Here is a 21,298-nt window from a genome sequence, read left to right as displayed (position 1 = left end):
GTAGCGCAGGTTTGAGAACTGAGACTGCAGTAATGCTCATGTAAGAATTGGAACTGTAAGAGGAGGAGAGGCAGTGAAAAAAGACAAGAGACTATGTATAGAAGGATTCAGTCTTGAAACAGACCAATCATTGTGGTCATAGTCTAGCAGGAAGGGGCCTCAGATTTTGAGATACCCCTACCCGAGGTAGAACAAATGACAACAATGATTTTTCTTATCTTTAGGGTCTCCCATTAATGAAATTGATTGCTGTCAAATTTTATTTTGGGGGAAAAAATGTTTTTTTGGTTGTTCTTTAGAACTACTCCAATCCCTGAAAAAGAGCCAAATTAGACCAGGCCGAATATGGGAAAGGTGACAAAGCCCATAACTTGAGAATGACCACTCTTTTCCTCTTCAGATTTTCTCTAAAACATAGGTGTAAATAGTACAGGTTTTATTGAAACTCAAACCGTAATTCAAAGTACAGGATATAAATCATCAAATAATTCTGTGAGAGGTCAAGTAGGTACTAGAATATAATGTTAAATGTCAGGTTCCTCAGAAACGTTAGGGGACACATTTTTACATTCTGCACAGCAGGTGCAGAACTCCGTACAGGGAAGGACAACAGAGAGGCACTGGCACTTCCCACTCTCTCCACACTTTGCATCTTTGCAATACAAGTGAGTAATGTCTCTCACTTCTCTAGGTGCTGGGGGTTTTGTAAATAGTACTGGTTGAATGGCCCCATCTCTGACAATCCACCCCTTGCCAATAGGACTCCATAACAAGGGTTTGGGTTCGGCTGTGACACCATATCGCTGTCTGAAACATTGCTCTTTACACATGTTGTTGAAATGCATCCTCTGTTGGCAGCAGATTTTCCGAGGCTGCATCTGTTGTTGATGCAATTATGAACCTCAGTTCATCCAATTTTGTGCACATCAGTCCAATTTCTTTTTTCTTTTGTCCATATAGCAGAAGCGCAAATTCTCTTGCGACTGGCAAAGACTCTTCCAAGCTGGCAGAGAGTCCAAAATGGGCCAGATCTTTGAGCTCCCTGAGATGGGTCTTGAGTTTGGTGAATGCTGTAGTCCTTCCTATTCTGTACAAACTACTTGTTGTGCCACAGCCAGTGAGTGCATGACATGCTGGTAGACATCATTGTAGTTGCCGCCCAGCTTCAGGACCATCTCAAACTAAACGGCCTCTTTGAGAAATTCCAGTCCAGTTTCCGTTCCGCCCACAGCACTGAAACAGCTCTGGTCAGGGTCACAAACAACCTGCTGATGGCGGCTGACACTGGTTCCCCATCTCTCCTCATCCTCCTGGATCTGACTTCAGCATTCAACACTGTTGACCATAACATCCTCCTTCAGCGCCTCCAATACACCATGGGACTCTCTGACTCCGCCCTGAGCTGGTTCCAGTCCTACCTGTCTGGAAGAACAGAGTACGTCTCCTTGGGAGGTGCGAGGTCTCAGACACTCCCTGTCACCTATGGTGTCCCTCAAGGGTCGGTCCTCGGGCCCACTCTGTTCACCCTGTACACTCTGCCCCTATGCCGTGTCATCAGCCAGCAATGAAGGCTTGGATGCAACAACACTTCCTGCAGCTTAATAGCTCCAAAATAGAAGCAACACTGAACAAAAATATAAATGCAACACTTTTGTTTTTGCTCCCATTTTTCATGAGATGAACTCAAAGATCTAAAACATTTTCTATATACACAAAATAACCATTTTTGGGGCCGTGCATTATCATGCTGCAACATGAGGTGATGGTCTTGGATGAATGGCACAACAATGGGCCTCAGGATCTCGTCACGTTATCTCTGTGCATTCACAATGCCATCAATAAAATGCACCTGTGTTCGTCGTCCATAACATACGCCTGCCCATACCATAACCCCACCACTACCCCTCGATTCACAACATTGACATCAGAAAACCGCTCACCCACACGACGCCACACATGCTGTCTGCCATCTGCCATAGGGCCTCATTTATAAAGGGATATACGCTCAAAAAATGGCGTACGCCAGTTTCTACGCAATGTTTGCGATTTATAAAATACTAACTTGACGGGAAAACATGCGGTCCTCCACGCAAACTCTAACCCATGCGTACGCACTAAGCACACAAACGGGAGATACGAGAAACTGCGACACCGTTGGCAGAAGGAAGAATGGAGAGAAATATGTGGAAATAATACCATAAACAAAATGTTATCTCTCATTTATCATATATGATGAATTCATTTTCAAACATTGATTAAAGCCAATCTTAAAATGATTAAACAAACGCCTGTTTGAGACTCCTCAGTGCACACAAACACATAACTTGTAGAAATAAATAAATACGGATATGTTATTTAAAACCACCTCGAATATGTTGTGTTAATGTTATGAAATGTTTTCTCATAAATGATGCGGTTTTGCATTTCTATAGGTTGTACGAGCATGGTTTTATATACTACCATGTTTAATCATGTGTTATGCCGTTTGCTAAGACTTGATAAGTCGCTCATAAAACACAGGAGGTATGGAAACTAGAACACCATATGTGGTAAATTGTACAGCTAATATAACACAACACATTAGTTGTATTTCCTCTAACTGGTGGATATAGAGTTGCTGCGGGGAGGGGGGGTTGAGATGCACAGGCTGCAGTGGAGACGCTGCGCACAGCTGATCGACAGCTGGGACACAAACCAACAAATACGAAAACATAATTCAGATCCAGTCGTCATGACTCCACTCCGGAGGGTTTCCCTGATCATTTCTTACAGTTTCTCACCAAGGGGGTGTCTCCTGTCCGCGGTACAAACACACTGCCTGAGGAAGGCTATGTGTATTTCTTTTGTCATGAACCTTTTTCGGGCCACTTATTTATTTATTTTGGTGACGATCCGACCTCCATGCTGCTACTCTGGTTCAAACGGCATCCACCAAACAATATGATTTATCTCGACCTCCCCAAAATAACCAAAATTTGACACGGTGTGAGATGTCTTTTTTAGCTGTTCTGTCGTCATTTCCTGCTATCTTCTTCATAAAGTCAGTCAAAAGGAATGAATGAATGGGCGTTTCTTTGTCTATTTATAGGCAAATATGGGCATTACGTGGAGCCCGCAAAAGCTGCACCGCATTTCGAGTCGGTTGTGATTTCTAAAGGGAAACCGGCGTAGGAAGTGCTGTACGCACTTTCCTCGCCGGTACGCAATGTTTGGTGAATCGGAAAATGTCGGAACATTTCTGTACCTATTTTTTGGATTTCTACTACGTAAGCAACCTTCCCACGTGAATCCTACGCACGGCGTTATAAATGAGGCCCTAGAACAGTGAAAACCAGGATTCATCCGTGAAGAGAACACCTCTCCAACGTGCCAGACGCCATCGAATGTGAGCATTTGCCCACTCAAGTCGGTTACGACAACGAACCGGAGTCAGGTCGAGACCCCGATGAGGACGACGAGCACGCAGATGAGCTTCCCTGAGACGGTTTCTGACAGTTTGTGCAGAAATTCTTTGGTTATGCAAACCGATTGTTGCAGCAGCTGTCCGAGTGGCTGGTCTCAGACGATCTTGGAGGTGAACATGCTGGATGTGGAGGTCCTGGGCTGGTGTGGTTACACGTGGTCTGCGGTTGTGAGGCCGTTTGGATGTACTGCCAAATTCTCTGAAACGCCTTTGGAGACGGCTTATGGTAGAGAAATGAACATTCAATTCACAGGCAACAGCTCTGGTGGACATTCCTGCTGTCAGCATGCCAATTGCACGCTCCCTCAAAACTTGCGACATCTGTGGCATTGTGCTGTGTGATAAAACTGAACATTTTAGAGTGGCCTTTTATTGTGGCCAGCCTAAGGCACACCTGTGCAATAATCATGCTGTCTAATCAGCATCTTGATATGCCACACCTGTGAGATGGGATGGATTATCTCGGCAAAGGAGAAGTGCTCACTATCACAGATTTTTTCAGATTTGTGAACAATATTTGAGAGAAATGGTTATTTTGTGTATATAGAAAATGTTTTAGATCTTTGAGTTCATCTCATGACAAATGGGAGCAAAAACAAAAGTGTTGCGTTTATATATTTGTTCAGTGTATTTTAGTTGGCACACCAAACCAGGTCCAGTCATCCCCCATAACCCACATCACCTTTTCTGGCCAAAACATACCCCTCTCCACATCAGTTACCAACCTGGGTGTAAGATTTGACCGACATCTGACCTTTGACACCCACATCAAACACCTGTGCAAAACCATGCACAGTGCAAAAACATGCACAGTGCAGTCTTGTTTCCACTACTCCTCAAGTACTTCCTGTAGTTTGGGACATTTGTTTTGCTTTAGGTTATAACACTTGTGTTATTCTTCAAAAACAAATGTCCCAAACTACAGGAAGTACTTGATGACTACTGGAAACAAGACTGCACTGTGCATGTTTGTGAGCAACTACATTGTCACTGCTGCCCCACAGAGACTACACTCAGGATTTGACGAAGGGGAGGAGGTGACGAGCATCTGCACAGCAGGAGTAAGCAGTTTGACATCACTGTACAGTGATCAGGATGAGGCAGACACAAGGATGGAGCTCCATGCCATACATCTTGCAGAGTCATATTCCCGCATCATTGTGAGGTCTGATCACACAGGTGTGGAAGTACTGCTCATTATGCAAGCAAATACATGTTTGGTTAATCTCTAGTGTACATGCACGCAGGCGATGGAATGAGAGAGATATGTCCCCATCAACACCATATGTGAGAAAATTGGAAAAGACATGTCTAACTGTTTACCAGCATGTCGTGCACTCACTGGCTGTGGCACAACAAGTAGTTTGTACAGAATAGGAAGGACAATCAGCATCAGCAGGTCGTTTGTAACCCTGACCAGAGCTGTTTCAGTGCTGTGGGTGGAACGGATACCGGACTGGAATTTCTCAAAGAGGCCGTTTAGTTGGAGATGGTCCTGAAGCTGGGCGGAAACGAAACCACATGTCTAACTGTCTACCAGCATGTCATGCACTCACTGGCTGTGGCACAACAAGTAGTTTGTACAGAATAGGAAGGACAACAGCATTCACCAAACTCAAGACCCATCTCAGCGAGCTCAATGATCTGGCCCATTTTGGACTCTCTGCCAGCTTGAAAGAGTCTTTGCCAGTTGCAAGAGAATTTGCGCTTCTGCTATATGGAAAAAAGGAAATTGGACTGATGTGCACAAACTTGGATGAACTGAGGTTCATAATTGCATCAACAAATCTGCCGCCAACAGAGGATGCATTTCATCAACATGTAAAGAGCAATGTTTCAGACGCGATATGGTGTCACAGCAGAACCCAAACCCTTGTTATGGAGTCCTATTGGCAAGGGGTGGATTGTCAGAGATGGGGCCATTCAACCAGTGCTATTTACAAAAACCACAGCACCTACAGAAGTGAGAGACATTACTCACTTGTATTGCAAAGATGCAAAGTGTGGAGAGAGTGGGAAGTGCCAGTGCCTCTCTGTTGGCCTTCCCTGTACGGAGTCTGCACCTGCTGTGCAGAATGTCAAAATGTGTCCCCTAACGTTTCTGAGGAACCTGACATTTAACATTATATTCTAGTACCTACTTGACCTCTCACAGAATTATTTGATGATTTATATCCTGTACTTTGAATTACGGTTTCAGTTTCAATAAAACCTGTACTATTTACACCTATGTTTTAGAGGCTTGCAATTTAGAACTAATACACTTTATTGTATTGGGTTACTCTTATTCTGACTATTTGGTGATTTCAGCCACCTGGTATTTCCCTCTCCAAATATAATGACCATCAGAGTGAGCATTCTTAACTTATAGGCTATGGTGCCACTTCTCCCCCATTCGGGATTTGACTGTATCAGAGAAGAGGTAGGCCTATGTCTAAAGAAATCTCATTTGTAATAGAACTGTACCAGATATTTCCATACAATTACTGGTTAATGTTCAATAGCACCCTAGACAATTCAGCAATGGTATATTTTTTAGGGATTTCTGTTTTTCTGATAAATGAGAGAAAAGTGATTGAGTCCTATGTTCCTATCACCAAAAGTACAATTTCCGTCTAAACTAAAGCTACGTTTACAGGACTATAATTCAGTATTTTTTTAGTTAAATAATTGTCTGACTATTTGGTTAAGTAGGACAGCCACCTGGTTCATACCTCAGCAAATCTGAAGAGGAAAGGAGTGGTCATTCTCAAGTAATGGGCTTTTTTGTCACCTTTCCCATATTCGGTCTGGTCTAATTTGGCTCTTTTCCAGGGATTGGGGTAGTTCTAAAGAACAACCAAAAAAACATTTTTTCCCCCAAAATAAAATTTGATAACAATCAATTTCATTAATGGGAGACCCTAAAGATAATAAAAATCATTGTTGTCATTTGTTCTACCTCGGGTAGGGGTATCTCGAAAACTAAAGCCTTTTTTGAGGACTTGATGCTGGACTATCAGTTGTTATCATCGCCTGTGGAAGCGTCGGCAAGGCAGAAGGCAGAAACCGCTGATGTAGTTCCAGGAACTGCATTATTCCACAAAAAGGTTTTCATATAGATTATCTGTCCAGTGCTATTGCTGAAGTCAAAGCAGATACTTCATTGTGTGTAATTAGCAATTCAGCAAAACCAGTGTTACATCTTAACATTGACGTTTCTCTATGGAGTTCAAGAAGGAGGATTGATTAAGTGGTGACATACAGCAGCATAAATACGGACTAGGCATGGAACTCATGCGTCTTTATACCTTAACAACAGAATATATGTTTAACCTTAAAAACAATATATATTACTGTTGAATAGAGAGTACCAGTGACAGACACATGGTTAATGTTGTAATTGAAACAAAACGATTTGATTAGGTTTAGGCAAGAGTAATACTTTAGGCAACAAAACAATTCAATTAAATATCTGGGTTTGGTGTATAATATGTACGGTTGGAGCGCCTTTTAAGCCAAATGGTTACAGCTGAATCCATACATGTCCTTGATTTGTTTCCAGCTTTGGGACCTGTGTTGCATGTTGACATATATATATATATATATATATTACCATTTATTTGCTGTCATCTGACAAATGAAAATAACAGTTTAAAACAAATGACTTTTTAAAAGAATATTTGTAATGCAATTTAGGTAACGGACGTAAGATAAAGGAGACCTATCATGCTATATTTGAATAATATATTGTAGGGCCATACCTATATAAGGTAAAACAATGAGAGATAATTAGATTCTCAATATAGATAATGTCAAATATAAGTGATCTATTCTTGCATAATGATGACGTTTGTACTTGGAATCTCTGAAATAATAATAGTAATAATAATAGCTTGGATTTATATAGCGCCTTTCATGAGACCCAAGGTCGCTTTACAGAGAAGTAAGCAAAATAAGCAAAAGCTTTAATGATTAACATTCAACCAAGACCAAGGAGCTCTAAGTCAGGGGTACAGATCCAAGACCAGTTTGTCTCGTGAGTGGGTACCGTCAAGGGAGCTGACCTGTAGAAAGATGGATCTATTTTCAGAAGCCTGATGCACATGCTCCCCTGTGTTGCCGTCCGGTAAATTATTTTAGAAATGGTTCCTGTAAATGGGCTGCCCTCAGAAGGGTTTAAAAATGGATTCACTCTGTTGTAAATTTAACTGCAAATAAAGGGCAGCTATTCTTGGAAATGCTTTGATCCATTAAACATTTATTGGATTTCACAACAAATGGTTTGAAAGGGGATTAACTGTGCCTGGAGTGCTTCTACATTATTTTTCTTTAAAACCGGTTCATATCCATTAAATGGTTGCTTCACTAAAAGGCAAGACATGTTACTTGTAGTCAATATAGAGTCAATAGTCTACCTCGTACAGATTACATTCCATTACTGTCTTAAAGCTTATCATTAGCCACTTGTCACTTATAACACCAGCATTCATACTCAGCTGTTTTGCTGTGCATCACAATGACTATGTATTACATTATGTTGAAACCCCTGCTCAACTAATGCAGGATATGTTCAAAGTGCTGAAGGCCATCATTAAAAAAAATACTTGAGGAGAACTTAGCAACCCCACTCTGTCACACTGCTGCCGGCTCTTACTGAAATATGTTCCTTTCTTCTCAAAATATCTCCTTTTATGGACTGTGTCAAACTGAGATGCCGTGGTAAAATGTTTCATTGGCACTTTAGCAACACTGTTTTTCTACACCGTAAAATAAAAGAAGAGGTGAGGAAAACAGCAGTTACTGGGCAGATAACTCTGGACCTACAGTTGTGATTACACCTACACCAACCCAATGATGCAATACCGGTACAATGTGATAATAATACCATTGCTACAAAAACGAAACACACAGTATATCCACATACGTAAAGAGCTTAGCAACAGCAGCTGTTAGGGTTAGTGTGTGGTTTGGCAGTAGTAGCTGCGTTTCCTTAATAACCCTTTCTCAGAACAAACTCTATGGTTGGACTGGCAGATAGCGATGGGTCTCAAACACAACATAAATCACACAGTGTATATTGGCACATGTGCCAGTTCCATTATTTAACCTTAAACTGGATTAATTAGGCCGGCTAGAAATAGTGTTGGGTTATTATTGTATGTAGACTTTAATCCATATTGTTTTCAGAGGAGTGAGTCATATCTTACATAAGACCCCAATTAAGAGAGAGAGAGAGAAGAGAGAGAGAAAGAGAGAAAGAGACAAATAGGAAGGTATGACAGTATGAGATACGGTGAGAATGAGGGGGGCAGATAGAAAGCTCTAGATAGATGACCTGTTGAGTGATATCATATGTTTGCATCACATAGACTATTTTCATTTAATCGTTTATTTAGCAGGGACAATTAATGAACACTTAAAACAAAAAAATGTAAATAGTTTAAAATGCCGGATTTTAGCTTGGAGCTCATTTCCATCCGCAATCCCTCACATAAAACATTTAAGAACATGACAATTATACACATAGCAAAAACAAATACATGATATGCAAAAAGTGCAAAAGAGCAAGACTATCTGTCATCAGCCCTTAAGAAACCCCTTTCTGTAAACAGCTTCCTTCCTATGTACCGCATATCTATATCACCTTACATCCACTCACTTATTCCAGCTTTCCACCTCTCCCTGTTCTCTGCTAATATACATTTATTTCTCCGCTAAGTTAACCACAGTTTTAACAATGGCCACCCTTTGGTGAGTTTAAGTTTTCCCAAAGATGCACTGGTGTTCTGCTTTACATTACTCTCTATAAAAGTTGTTTGCGATACAAAAAGCTTTAGTCCACATATACCTCATCAAATGGCGTTGTGCAACGTGTACACTCCAAACTAAATATGGAGATGAAGACAAAGGCAGAATATCTGTGTTTCTGAGAATATCCTTTATTCCCCGTTTCACATTCGTCTAATTTATTGAAAAATAATCAGACGAAGCTGCAATTTTTAGACTTGACCTGAACCAAATCTGCAAACTATAAAAGCATACTCATAAGTCATATTATCCTTATTCCTATACTTATGGTAGATATTATGGTCTCAAGTACATTTAGTATATCAACACTAAAAACTGCACCAGCAGTTACTCACACTCTTGCCAACATCTTGAAACTTAAACCTTATAACTGTTATTGTGATACTGCAGTAAAGGCCTGAGTGGGCTACTGAGACGATTCTAGTTTAGTTACTGCCAACTTCACTGGGAATTAAAAAAACTTCCACTGACCTACATAACAATTTATTTCCATTTTTCAGTTATATCTGGGTTCTTCCTACAGGAAGTCTTTGGAATAATATGTTTGTAATGCAGAATATTGTTCTCGAAATGTGATATTTCAGCATCCACCTTCTGGATGTACTGTATATGAAGTCTTTCTTTTGAAAACATTTACCTCATATCTTCATTTTTTCTTTACCTGTCCTCAGTTTTTTTCTGTCAGTTGCACAAATAGTGTCTTCCATCATTTTAACTGCATGAGCACAATCCCAGACACAGACACGCAGACACACACACAAGCACACAACAGTGGTAAAAGTTCACATGGCTTCGGTTAGTGGGAAAAGTATCACATCCAAAGTAATAACACAAACATGGCAACCCAATGCGGCCCCCAGGGGGATTGGCACAGGACCTGGCAAGCCATTTATCATCAGGCTTATGTTGCCATATGTGTGTTCACTGCCAGTTTTAGTGATGTGTGTGTGGACACATGTGCACTTCATGAGTGTAGGTTGGTCTAGTACAATTAGCTGGACTGAGTTTTGCGTGTGCCATAAAAGCTGCACTCTCCAAGCAGAACAGAACTGAAGGGTAATACGTTTCAGAATTATACTTTAGTTAATGCAATAAAGGATATTCTATTTGTGTGTAGATAAGATAAGATAAGGATGAACCTTTATTAATCCTCGAGGGGAAATTCAGTGGTACAAAGCAGCAACAGGGTAAGCGTGAAAAAACAGGACAGCAAAGATTCACACAGATTAATAAAATCAAAAATAAATAAGATCAAGAAAAAAATTAAAATGATAATAATAATAGGCTTGAAGAGTAACAGATTACATGTAACTGGAATACGTAAACAGAATACAAAGAGAAGGTAACAGTATTCCCTTACCGTTTCATAAAGGAGACGTAATCAGATTACTGTTACATTTAAAAAATGTATGATTACTAGCAGGATTACAATGTTTCTTAAAAACAAAAACATATTAACATAAGGAGCATTTTGTTTTATTTTCTTTGTAAGCTGTACTGTTCTGTAGGCTAATACTTTAAGTGTGAATATATACGCCTACTGCCTGAATTTACTTTATGGTTTTCACTTCTTATTAGTTGATTAATTATTATTATTCAGTAGGGGAACATACTGTTTATGTTCATACAATTGTGTGTGTGAGCTTAACTGTGTGAGCCTCAAGAAGGTCCAGATTGCTTATAATGACTGTTTGCGTATACTGCTAAGAAAACCAAGGTGGTGCAGCACAAGTGAAATGTTTTGTAATGCACGAGTCAACACGTTCCATGCTCTCTTGAGAAATCTGATGTACAAATTCATCTGTCGATTGACTGTTTCTCATAACTCTGTCATTATGCTACTTTCAAATCCATGTCAGTGCTATAAGATACCAGTCACCTCTGACTGTGGAAACATTGGTATAACTGCCTTTTTTAATTTATATTTGAGTGTTGTATGTCTTTTAATAATGGACCAAGAGTCTCTTCAAATAAAAGCTGCTGATGATGATGATGATGATGATGATGATGATGATGATGATGATGATGATGATGATGATGATGATGATGATGATGATGATGATGATGATGATGATCTAAGGATAGATGATGATCGTCTAAGGCAGAGGTGCCCAGTACGTCGACGTCGGGGGCAATGCTGGTAGATCGCGAGTCATTCATAAAATAAAAAATCCAGCTCCATTAAAATAGACAAAACAGGTTTTGATCCCTCCTCCCTTGGCCTCCCTGCCACTTAATTCAGGAGTTTACTTGATTGACAGGAAAAACGACACCCTCTATCCTTAGACTCTAAGGATAGAGGGTGTCGTTTTTCTCATACTGATATTCTGAACAATCTGTGCTGTTGTATTTGCTGTAAAGTGTCTCTACTGTAGGCTATTTTTATTATATGTACAGCACTTTGGCTCGACCAAAAATCGTTTATAAATCCATCCATCCATCCATCTTCTCCCGCTTATCCGTGGTCGGGTCGCGGGGGTAGCAGTTCCAGCAGAGAGCCCCAAACTTTCTTTTCCCTGGCGACATCAACCAGCTCTGACTGGGGGATCCCAAGGCGCTCCCAGGCCAGCAAAGAGATATAATCCCTCCACCTGGTCCTAGGTCTACCCCTTGGTCTCTTCCCAGCTGGACGTGCCTGGAACACTTCCCTAGGGAGGCGCCCAGGTGGCATCCTAACTAGGTGCCCGAACCACCTCAACTGGCTCCTTTCGACGCGAAGGAGGAGCGGCTCAACTCCGAGTCCCTCCCTGATGACCGAACTTCTCACCTTATCCCTAAGGGAGACACCAGCCACCCTGCGGAGAAAACCCATCTCGGCCGCTTGTATCCGCGATCTCGTTCTTTCGGTCATGACCCATCCTTCATGACCATAGGTGAGGGTAGGAACGAAAATGGCCCGGTAGACAGAGAGCTTTGCCTTCTGGCTCAGCTCCCTTTTCGTCACAACGGTGCGGTAAAGCGACTGCAGTACCGCTCCCGCTGCTCCGATTCTCCGGCCCATCTCACGCTCCATTGTTCCCTCACTCGAGAACAAGACCCCGAGATACTTGAACTCCTTCACTTGGGGTAAGGACTCATTCCCTACTTGGAGTGGACAGTCCATCGGTTTCCTGCTGAGAACCATAGCCTCAGATTTGGAGGTGCTGATCCTCATCCCAGCCGCTTCACACTCGGTTGCGAACCGATCCAGTGAGTGCTGAAAGTCGCAGACCGATGAAGCCATCAGAACCACATCATCTGCAAAAAGCAGTGGTGCAATTCTTAGTCCACCGAACTGCAGACCCCCTCCCCCACGACTACGCCTCGAAATCCGATCCATGTATATTACAAACAGGATTGGTGACAAAGCGCAGCCCTGGTGGAGGCCAACCCTCACCGGAAAAGGGTCCGACTTACTGCCGAGGACCCGGACACAGCTCTCGCTTTGGGAGTACGGCCGTGAGTAGAGACCCCCTCACCCCATACTCCCGCAGCACCTCCCACAGTAACTCCCTGGGAACTCGGTCATACGCCTTCTCCAAGTCTACAAAACACATGTAGACCGGATAAGCGTACTCCCAGGCCCCCTCCAGGATCCTTGCGAGAGTAAAAAGCTGATCCGTCGTTCCACGACCAGGACGGAATCCGCATTGTTCCTCCTCAATCTGAGGTTCGACAATTGGCCTGACCCTCCTTTTGAGTACCTTAGAGTAAACTTTCCCGGGGAGGCTGAGTAGTGTGATGCCTCTGTAATTGGCACACACCCTCTGATCCCCCTTTTTAAAAAGAGGAACCACCACCCCGGTCTGCCACTCCTTCGGTACTGTTTCCGACTTCCACGCAACGTTGATGAGACGTGTCAACCATGACAGTCCCTCAACACCCAGAGCCTTCAGCATTTCCGGGCGGATCTCATCCACCCCCGGGGCTTTGCCACTGTGGAGTTGTTTGACGACCTCAGTGACCTCCCCCCGGGAGATTGGTGTTGATCCCCCGTCATACTCCAGCTCTGCCTCTAACATAGAGGGCGGAGTTGTCGGGTTCAGGAGTTCCTCAAAGTGTTCCTTCCAACGCCCTAACACTCCATCAGTTGAGGTCAACAACGTCCCATCCTTACTGTACACAGCTTGGATGGTTCCCTGCTTCCCCCTCCTGAGGTGTCGGACAGTTTTCCAGAACAACTTTGGTCCCGCCCGAAAGTCCTTCTCCATGTCTTCTCCGAACTTCTCCCACACCCGCTGCTTTACCTCGGCCACGGATGAGGCTGCTGCCCTTCGGGCCTGTCGATACCTTGCAACTGATAACAAATCCCTGAAGGCCTCCTTCTTCAGTCAGACGGCTTCCCTGACCACCGGTGTCCACCAGGAGGTTCGAGGGTTACCGCCCCTTGAGGCACCTAGGACCTTGAGACCACAGCTCCCTGCCGCGGCTTCCGCAATAGAGGCTTTGAACACCGACCACTCTGGTTCAATGTCCCCAACCTCCACAGGAATGCCCGAAAAGCTCCGCCGGAGGTGCGAGTTGAAGGCCTCCTGAACTTGGGCCTCCTCCAGACGTTCCCAGTTCACCCGAACTACACGTTTGGGCTTACCAGGTCTATCCAGAGGCTTCCCCCGCCACTCGACCCAACTCACCACCAGATGGTGATCAGTTGACAACTCCGCCCCTCACTTTACCCGAGTGTCCAAAACATACGGCCTCAGGTCCGATGATACGATAACGAAATCGTTCATGGACCTTCTGCCTAGGGTGCTCTGGTACCACGTACACTTATGAGCATCCTTATGTTCGAACATGGTGTTTGTTATGGCCAATCCATGACTAGCACAGAAGTCCAGTAACAAACCACCACTCCGGTTCAGATCAGGGGGGCCGTTCCTCCCAATCACGCCCCTCCAAGTGTCTCCATCATTGCCCACATGTGCGTTGAAGTCTCCCAGCAAGATTAAAGAGTCCCCTTCAGGAGCCCCATACAGGACTCTTTCCAGGGTCTCCAAGAAGGCTGTATACTCTGAACTGCTGTTGGGTGCATAAGCACACACAACAGTCAGAGTTTTCCCCCCCATAACCCGCAGGCGTAGGGAGGCGACCCTCTCGTCCACTGGGGTAAACTCCAACAACGAAGCACCTAACCGGGGACTTGTGAGTATCCCCACACCCGCCCGGCGCCTCACACCTTGAGCAACTCCGGAGAAGAATAGAGTCCAACCCCTATCCAGAAGTAAGGTTCCAGAGCCGACGCTGTGCGTAGAGGTGAGCGCAACCAGATCCAACTGGTAACGCTCCACCTCCCGCACAAGCTCCGGCTCCTTCCCCCCAAGAGAGGTGACGTTCCACGTCCCCAAAGCCAGCTTCTGTCGCCCGGGTCTGGTCCGTCGAGACCCTCCGCTTTCACTGCCACACTTCTGGCAGCGCACCCGACCCCATCGCTGTTTCCCGTAGGTGGTGGGCCCGCGGGACGGAGAAGCGGAGGTGTTGCCCACATTGCCTTTTCGGGCTGGGCCCGGCCGGGCTCCGTGGCAAGCCCGGCCACCAGACGCTCGCCGACGAGTCCTCCTTCTGGGCCTGGCTCCAGAAAGGGACCCCGGGCTTCCTCCGGGCCGGGTATCCTCACTTCTTGTTCTTGTTTCTTTCATGAGATCTTTTGAAGTTTATAAATGTGCTATATAAATAAAACTTGATATGATTTGATTTGATGATGGTGTATGTATTAAACTAAAATGGAGCATTTTCTGTTTGCTCTGATTCTCTTTTTCTTTTTAATCTATAGTATGTATTATTCAGTGATGTACCTGAACGCGTTCAATGAACGATCGTTCATGAACGCGTTCATATTTTGGGCGAACGTGAACTGAACGTACTGTATTTCCGCTAGATGAACGTAATTGAGAACGCGTTCATTCTCAGCGCTGTATAACGGCGTTCAAAAGTGCGTTCATTCTCAGCACTGTATTATAACGGCGTTCAAAAGTGTACCAGATTTCATATGCCTTTCAGCCGAAAACCCAGTTAAAACACACCGTAAACAGGCTTCAAAATAATGCGGAAAACCACCCAATTTGGCAACAGCAAGCTGCCTGTGACGCATACGCGCCTGTCACCCCTGGCTGTCGCACTAAAATATAAATATACTAAATATATCAGACTCCTCACAACAAACAATGTGGAACCGCGGAACCGGCGAGCATTGAATGAATGAATGAATGAATTAGTATGGACGAAGCCGAGAGCAGCTGCAGCAGCACTCGCTCAGAGTGAGACTCTACGGCAGGGGTGGGGAACCTCCGGCCTCCGGGCCGTATACGGCCCGCGAGACAATTTGGTACGGCCCTCGAGGTAATTTATAAACACACGCAAAAAATAAAAAAATGAAAGAAATCTAGACCGCAAAATAATTAAACAAGGAAGTGCCTGTTTTTCCTGGCCAAGATCAGGGTCCTTGAACACAACACGAGCCTAACGTGTCATCACGTGGTATATGTCTCGACTGACAGGGGTGCAGTTCTGACGGAGAGCACCAGAACGCCACTCCAGCAATGGCAGAAAGTCCATACACATGCCGCAGTTTCTGCGTGTCTGTGTCTTTAGTTGAAAGCCCAGTGGCGATCTGCTCATCTGTCATACAGTCAATAACTTTGTTGTTATCATTAGCATCTGGTTAGCTAGCTATGCTAACGAATATAAGAAGCTTTGTCTACAACCAGTGAGGTAAAGGCACATCTTTATATGATCATTATAGTTATAAAAAAAATAAGAGAATAAAGTAAACAGGTATAAAATACTATATGATAGTTATTAATAAAGAAGAATACAGTTTGAAAGGGGAGTGATTTGTCAAATATCCATAAATTAAAAGAAAATCTGCTTACAGTTGTGTTTGGGTGTTGAGAGATGTGTCCATAGATCTCCTAATGTTGCTCTCAAAGTGCACCAGATTGATGCTTTTAACTTCAACATTTAAAAAAAATCTTCCCAAGGGAGCATGCCCCCCGGATCCCCCTAGAGGAGGTTAGGTTCCCCCCCCCCCACTTAAATCATGTTCACATGAATAGGAAACTAAATACATTTGCACACATCTTGTGTCCATATCTTTCTGTTTTGGTGGTCACGCCACACCGTGCACGTGCATGCATACGCGAGTCATGGTGAGATATCTGGATTAAGAGGTTGCTTTTTCTTTGCACAGAATGAAATGAATGGGCTGTGATTTTAGTTGTTTTAAGCAGAGGTCAATAACTTGTACGGCCCTCTGAGGATATTGTAAAAATTGAAATGGCCCATTAACATCGTACAGGAGACAAATAATAGCTCGCAGCAACATATTGAAAAAAGAACTATGAACTAGTGTTGCACGGTGTACCGATACTTGAAAGGTACCGCGATACCCTGATGTTAAAAACGGTACGATTCCTCCGTTTCATTAGTATCGGTACTTTAAGAATGACGGGGAAAAGTACTCCCGTGAAAAAGCGCCGTTTTAATAAGAGCCGTGTGTATTCAGCGCTCTGCTTCCACTCCCTGCACTGCAGCCGTGCCTGCAGTCCCGCTCCTCTCAAGCACGTTCTAAGTCCCTCCCCTCTCTGGTGCACGCGGCCACGCGCTAGCTGCCAGAGCATGTGAGAAAACGAGAAGCATGGCTGCAAGTGGGAGTGCAACTGCCGCCGCGCCTCGGCTTGTTGACAAAAAAGACGCCAGAAGTCTGTGGACGGGCCGTTCAGAGCAGAGCTCCCTGTCGGAGCGGCAGAGCGTGATCTGCACTGAAAAGTGTTTCTGTCGCAATATTATCGTTGAGCAAACTTAACTAGCAAACTAGCATCACTATCTGCTAACGTTAGCTTTAGCCTTCGTTTTCTATTCGTTTTTTTCATAGGCTATAAACGGAGGTGGTATAAGTATATATCTTGTACTTGAGTAAAAGTAGAAGTACCCGGGTCTTGTACTTGAGTTAAAGTAGAGGTACCAGAATGTAGGAACAATCCTGCAATCAAAATGTTCCTCAAATAAAAGTACAAGTATTATCATCAAAATATAGTTAAAGTAGCGACAGTAAAAGTAGAAGTACTCAGGTCTTGTACTAGAAGCACCAGAGTGTGTAGAATACTCTTGTTACAGTAAAAGTACTGCATTCAAAATGTTCCTCAAGTAAAAGTATTAAAGTAGCGACAGTAAAAGTAGTCATTGTGCAGATTGGTCCATTTCAGAATAATATATATGATGTGTTTTATAATGATTGATCATGAAAGTGTTCTCAAAGCTGGTGAAGGTGCAGCTAGTTTGAATCTTGTGGATTTACTCCAGGTGGAACTAAAGTCTGATTTAACACTTGATTATATTTCACATCATTCATCCACATCTGTGAAGTAACTAAAGGGATTAATACATGTAGTGGAGTAAAAGTACACCATGTACCTCTGAACTGTAGTGGATTAGAAGAACAAAGTAGCAAAAGAAACATTGAAATACTTAAATAAAGTACAAGTATCTCAAAATTGTACCCAAGTAGTACTTGAGTTTATGAACTTAGTTACTTTACACCAGTGGCTATAAAGATAGAAAGACTAAGCCTTGCACAGAGGCATGAAAATACATTTTCAAAATGCTCAACAGTGCTGCCAAAATGTTAAACTCACTGCTACACAATTAAAATAAATGCTTTTATATATATTTATATTAGATGTGACTCTTTGGTGTTTCTGTTCTTAGTAACACTGCTGCTTTAGTTGTTCTGACTGCTAAAATCATCTGTTATTCCTAATTTTAAAGCCGATATTCCGTGTTTCCCTTTTTTTAAGAAAAGTATCGAAAAAGAATCGGAATCGCAATTCTTGACTTGGTATCGGTATCGAAACCAAAATGTTGGTATCGTGACAACACTATGAACTATAAATTAGTTCATTTTTGAAACCATGAACTTTAGTTCAACATTTTGAATTATGAACTATGAACTGAACTAGTTCATTTTAAAATGTGTGAACTGTGAACTGAACTAGTTCATGTAGAAAGTGAACTTTCCCAACACTGGTATTATTGCACTGTGATTCATGTGTTGTGCACTCATTGTTAGTGTCAAGAATAATCCCTGATTTACTTAATGAAAGGCAGGTTTTCAGGAAACATTTTTCATACATAATACACTAAAGTAATATCTTATTGATATTCCTTTTCTCTTATATTTATTTTGATATGAGGTCATCAAAAAGTAATGGAAAGTAATCAGGTTACATTACTTTTATATTTTGATACGCAAATGAGGTTACTGATTACATCTTTTTTTGTACAGGTAAAAAGGAATACATTTATAAGTAACCCTCCCAACCCTGTTTGAGTTACTTGTAATGTGAATGACCAGCTGGCTGGGAGTTAATGTTAAGAGTAGACACTGAAAGGCACAAAAACTAAGGGACCATCAAGTTTCTGAGGGACTGAAGCCAAGATTTGTGCGCCAACATTTGGATGCAGCACTTTTACTACAGACTCTTAAATGTGAAGTGGAATGCGTGCAGAGTGAGAAAAGGTTTCCTGTGTGGTCGATACATGACGGATAGCATATGATTCAGCTATCACACGAGTGGTGGTTGCAAGCTGGTGAAACGATGGAGAAAGATGGGAGAAAAAGAGCGGAAGGATAGAATCAAAAGGTATCAGTTTTCATCTTTTTAATCACTAATAGGCCATGGGGCATTGCTGGGATGCCATTCTGTAGCTGCACTGTGATAAACGAGTCTGGAGATAAAACAGGGACATGGCATAGGGGCATAGTAGATACAACTAAAATAAAAGTGTGTTGGAGTGGACCTATCATCATGTGTGTGCATATTTAAGTCTTACCCTGGAGATGGTGAGGGGCATGTTGAAGTCCTTCCCTCCCTGGAGCCTGAAGCCCCACGGGGCGGGGCCTAAGAGAGTGACGCTGTCGTTGCTGCTCATGGTCTGCTTGGATGATGTCAAATGCGTTGATATCACTGACAAGTGATGATGTTGACGGCAGGAAAATATGTTGCAGATCAGGTGACAAAGATGATGTCAGTGTGTCTTGATGATAGGTAATAATTTGGCAAGGATTCCCTTTAGGATGTTGTTCCCAGATCTGAAGCGAGATATGAAAGAAAACAATACATTAAATATGTTATTAAAGGGTTACGTAAGACAATTGAAGCTTAAATAAATATTCTTGTGTGATGGCAAGAGGGGTTATGAGGGTGGTGGAGACAATAATAAAACAAAACATTATTTTAACTTATTCACTTTCATTAACCACACAAAACGTGCACATATAAAGATGTTTGGTTAAAATTAGATACAAATGTCATTGTGCAACTGGGTGCACATTATTAAGCAGGGTACAATTTAAACACATACACATGAAAACAAAAAAAGCTGGAGCACTTGAGACTTAAGATACGGCCAAGCAAAGCCTCAACCAAAGGACCACCACACAGATTACATTATTATAACTGCAGACCACCTCCTACTGTTTACTGCTATTACAATTGTAAATAGAAATACTTTACCTCTTTAGTGGAAATTCCAGAGAGGAAAATAAGTCCTTCACAGGCAGGTAGACAATGTAATCCCTAGTTTCCCATGTGCTATCCCCTTCCCAGCAAACACACTGTATGTGTGTGAGAGAGGTAGAGAGGGATGCAATGCTCTTATATACAGCTAATGACAGATGGGAGGGGAAAGGTGGAGGAGGGGAGAGAAGAAGAGGAAGGCGAGAGGGAGAACGGGTCGGGGTTAGGTTGGGAGGAGAGAGGGAGGAGAAAGAGGAGGGGAATCACCCATGGGTGGAGTGAGTGGGACACAGGAGAGGAGGAGAAAATAGGGAGATGATATCAAGGGGGAGATTAGGGGATAAGGGGGGACAACAGTCAGAAAAAAATGAGGGAGGAAAGACTAAATGGGTGGGGGTTGAAGGGGGGGATTAAGGCAAAGAGTGTGGGAGCACTGCACACGGAGTAAATGACAAAGGGAGGGGAGGGGAGGCACCAGAGAGGGAGAGAGGGGCAGAGGAGAGGGGACAGTTTATCTTTCATCTGGATATTTTGGGAACATTGACTCAGTGCAGCAGGCTGCTTCATTTAAGGTGGAACCAGCCGTAACCAGATCGTGACCCGGGACACATCCCAGAGGCTTTGATTAAAATGTCTCTCAAAGGTTGGAGGATACAGTGGGGTGATGGTGATTTGATACAAGCTCAGGATCAACTTGTTCAAGTCCTGTTACAGTTTGTTTTACTGCGACTGCACTGATGCCCAAACTGAGACATTTCTTCAGTCAAAGCCACAATGATACATTTGATTTTCTTTAATTTAGCTTCTGTCTGATATATCATTTGTTTTAAGGTAAATCTTTCAGGTTTTTTTTGTTGTCTTTGATGCGTCATCCCTTGACCACTCTACCAATTAAACAAGCGTTTAACTAATCTGGAACTCAACCTCTTTTCATTATGATACAAACCTGTAAGCAATTTAGTGCAGTATCATTTCCTTCTTGTTTATTTATCAGTTTCCTCATTATTTATGTCCAGACAGCTGGCAGTTATTCTCCTTCTGTACTTCTGCACTGGCTTTCGTCCATCCCCCCTTTTTGTAGCCCAGACAGATCAATATTGACTTTGTATTTAGACCGACATAGTAGTGGCTCAATTAAACCCTCATCCCATTCTCAATTATTGGCCATGATCCACCTCCACTCATTTTCCATGACATATCAAAGAGGAGTTGGAGAGCTTGAGAAATAAGTTAGACATGAGCTGAGAGGAGGTGGTTGGAAGATCTTCAAGATAGATAAAACGAGAGATAGAGAGAGGGACAGTGCACATAGAACTAAGCTGGAGAAACAAGAAGGGTAAATGAACACTTTTAATAAGATAACATCATGATGAACACATAGTTAGAGACAATTAAATCAGAAACATAAACACAGGATGTTCTTCATTAACCTGCTAATAGTCGTTCCCACACTGAATCTAATGCAGACAGTTCACACTATGTTTAACAATAGCAAACTCTGGATGGAGCACAGTCATTAACCCGGTTTCCTCTGCAGAGCTGAAGGGGGCTT

The 21,298-nt window shown here is 42.9% G+C and overlaps 1 protein-coding gene across 2 annotated transcripts in view; it reads right to left on the bottom strand.

The window, feature by feature from the left end:
- The window catches only part of pdlim5a (PDZ and LIM domain 5a), a 97,584-nt gene extending 77,667 nt beyond the window's left edge, over window positions 1–19,917 (bottom strand). Inside the window, exons 1-2 of one of the 2 annotated variants that reach the window (XM_034091025.2) lie at window positions 19,744–19,917; window positions 19,061–19,319 (exon numbers count right to left, since the gene is read on the bottom strand). In XM_034091025.2, coding sequence (XP_033946916.1) covers window positions 19,061–19,159 — 99 coding nt within the window. In that variant the 5' untranslated portion in view covers window positions 19,160–19,319; window positions 19,744–19,917. The remainder of the gene's footprint in view (window positions 1–19,060; window positions 19,320–19,743) is intronic. The other variant, XM_034091024.2, reaches the window with a different exon arrangement.
- Between the last annotated feature and the right edge of the window lie 1,381 nt (window positions 19,918–21,298).

Source organism: Pseudochaenichthys georgianus, chromosome 9, assembly GCF_902827115.2.
Source record: "Pseudochaenichthys georgianus chromosome 9, fPseGeo1.2, whole genome shotgun sequence".
Lineage (NCBI taxonomy): Eukaryota > Metazoa > Chordata > Actinopteri > Perciformes > Channichthyidae > Pseudochaenichthys > Pseudochaenichthys georgianus.
Note: the sequence above shows the minus strand (reverse complement) of the source record. Positions and strands in the feature narration are given on the sequence as shown.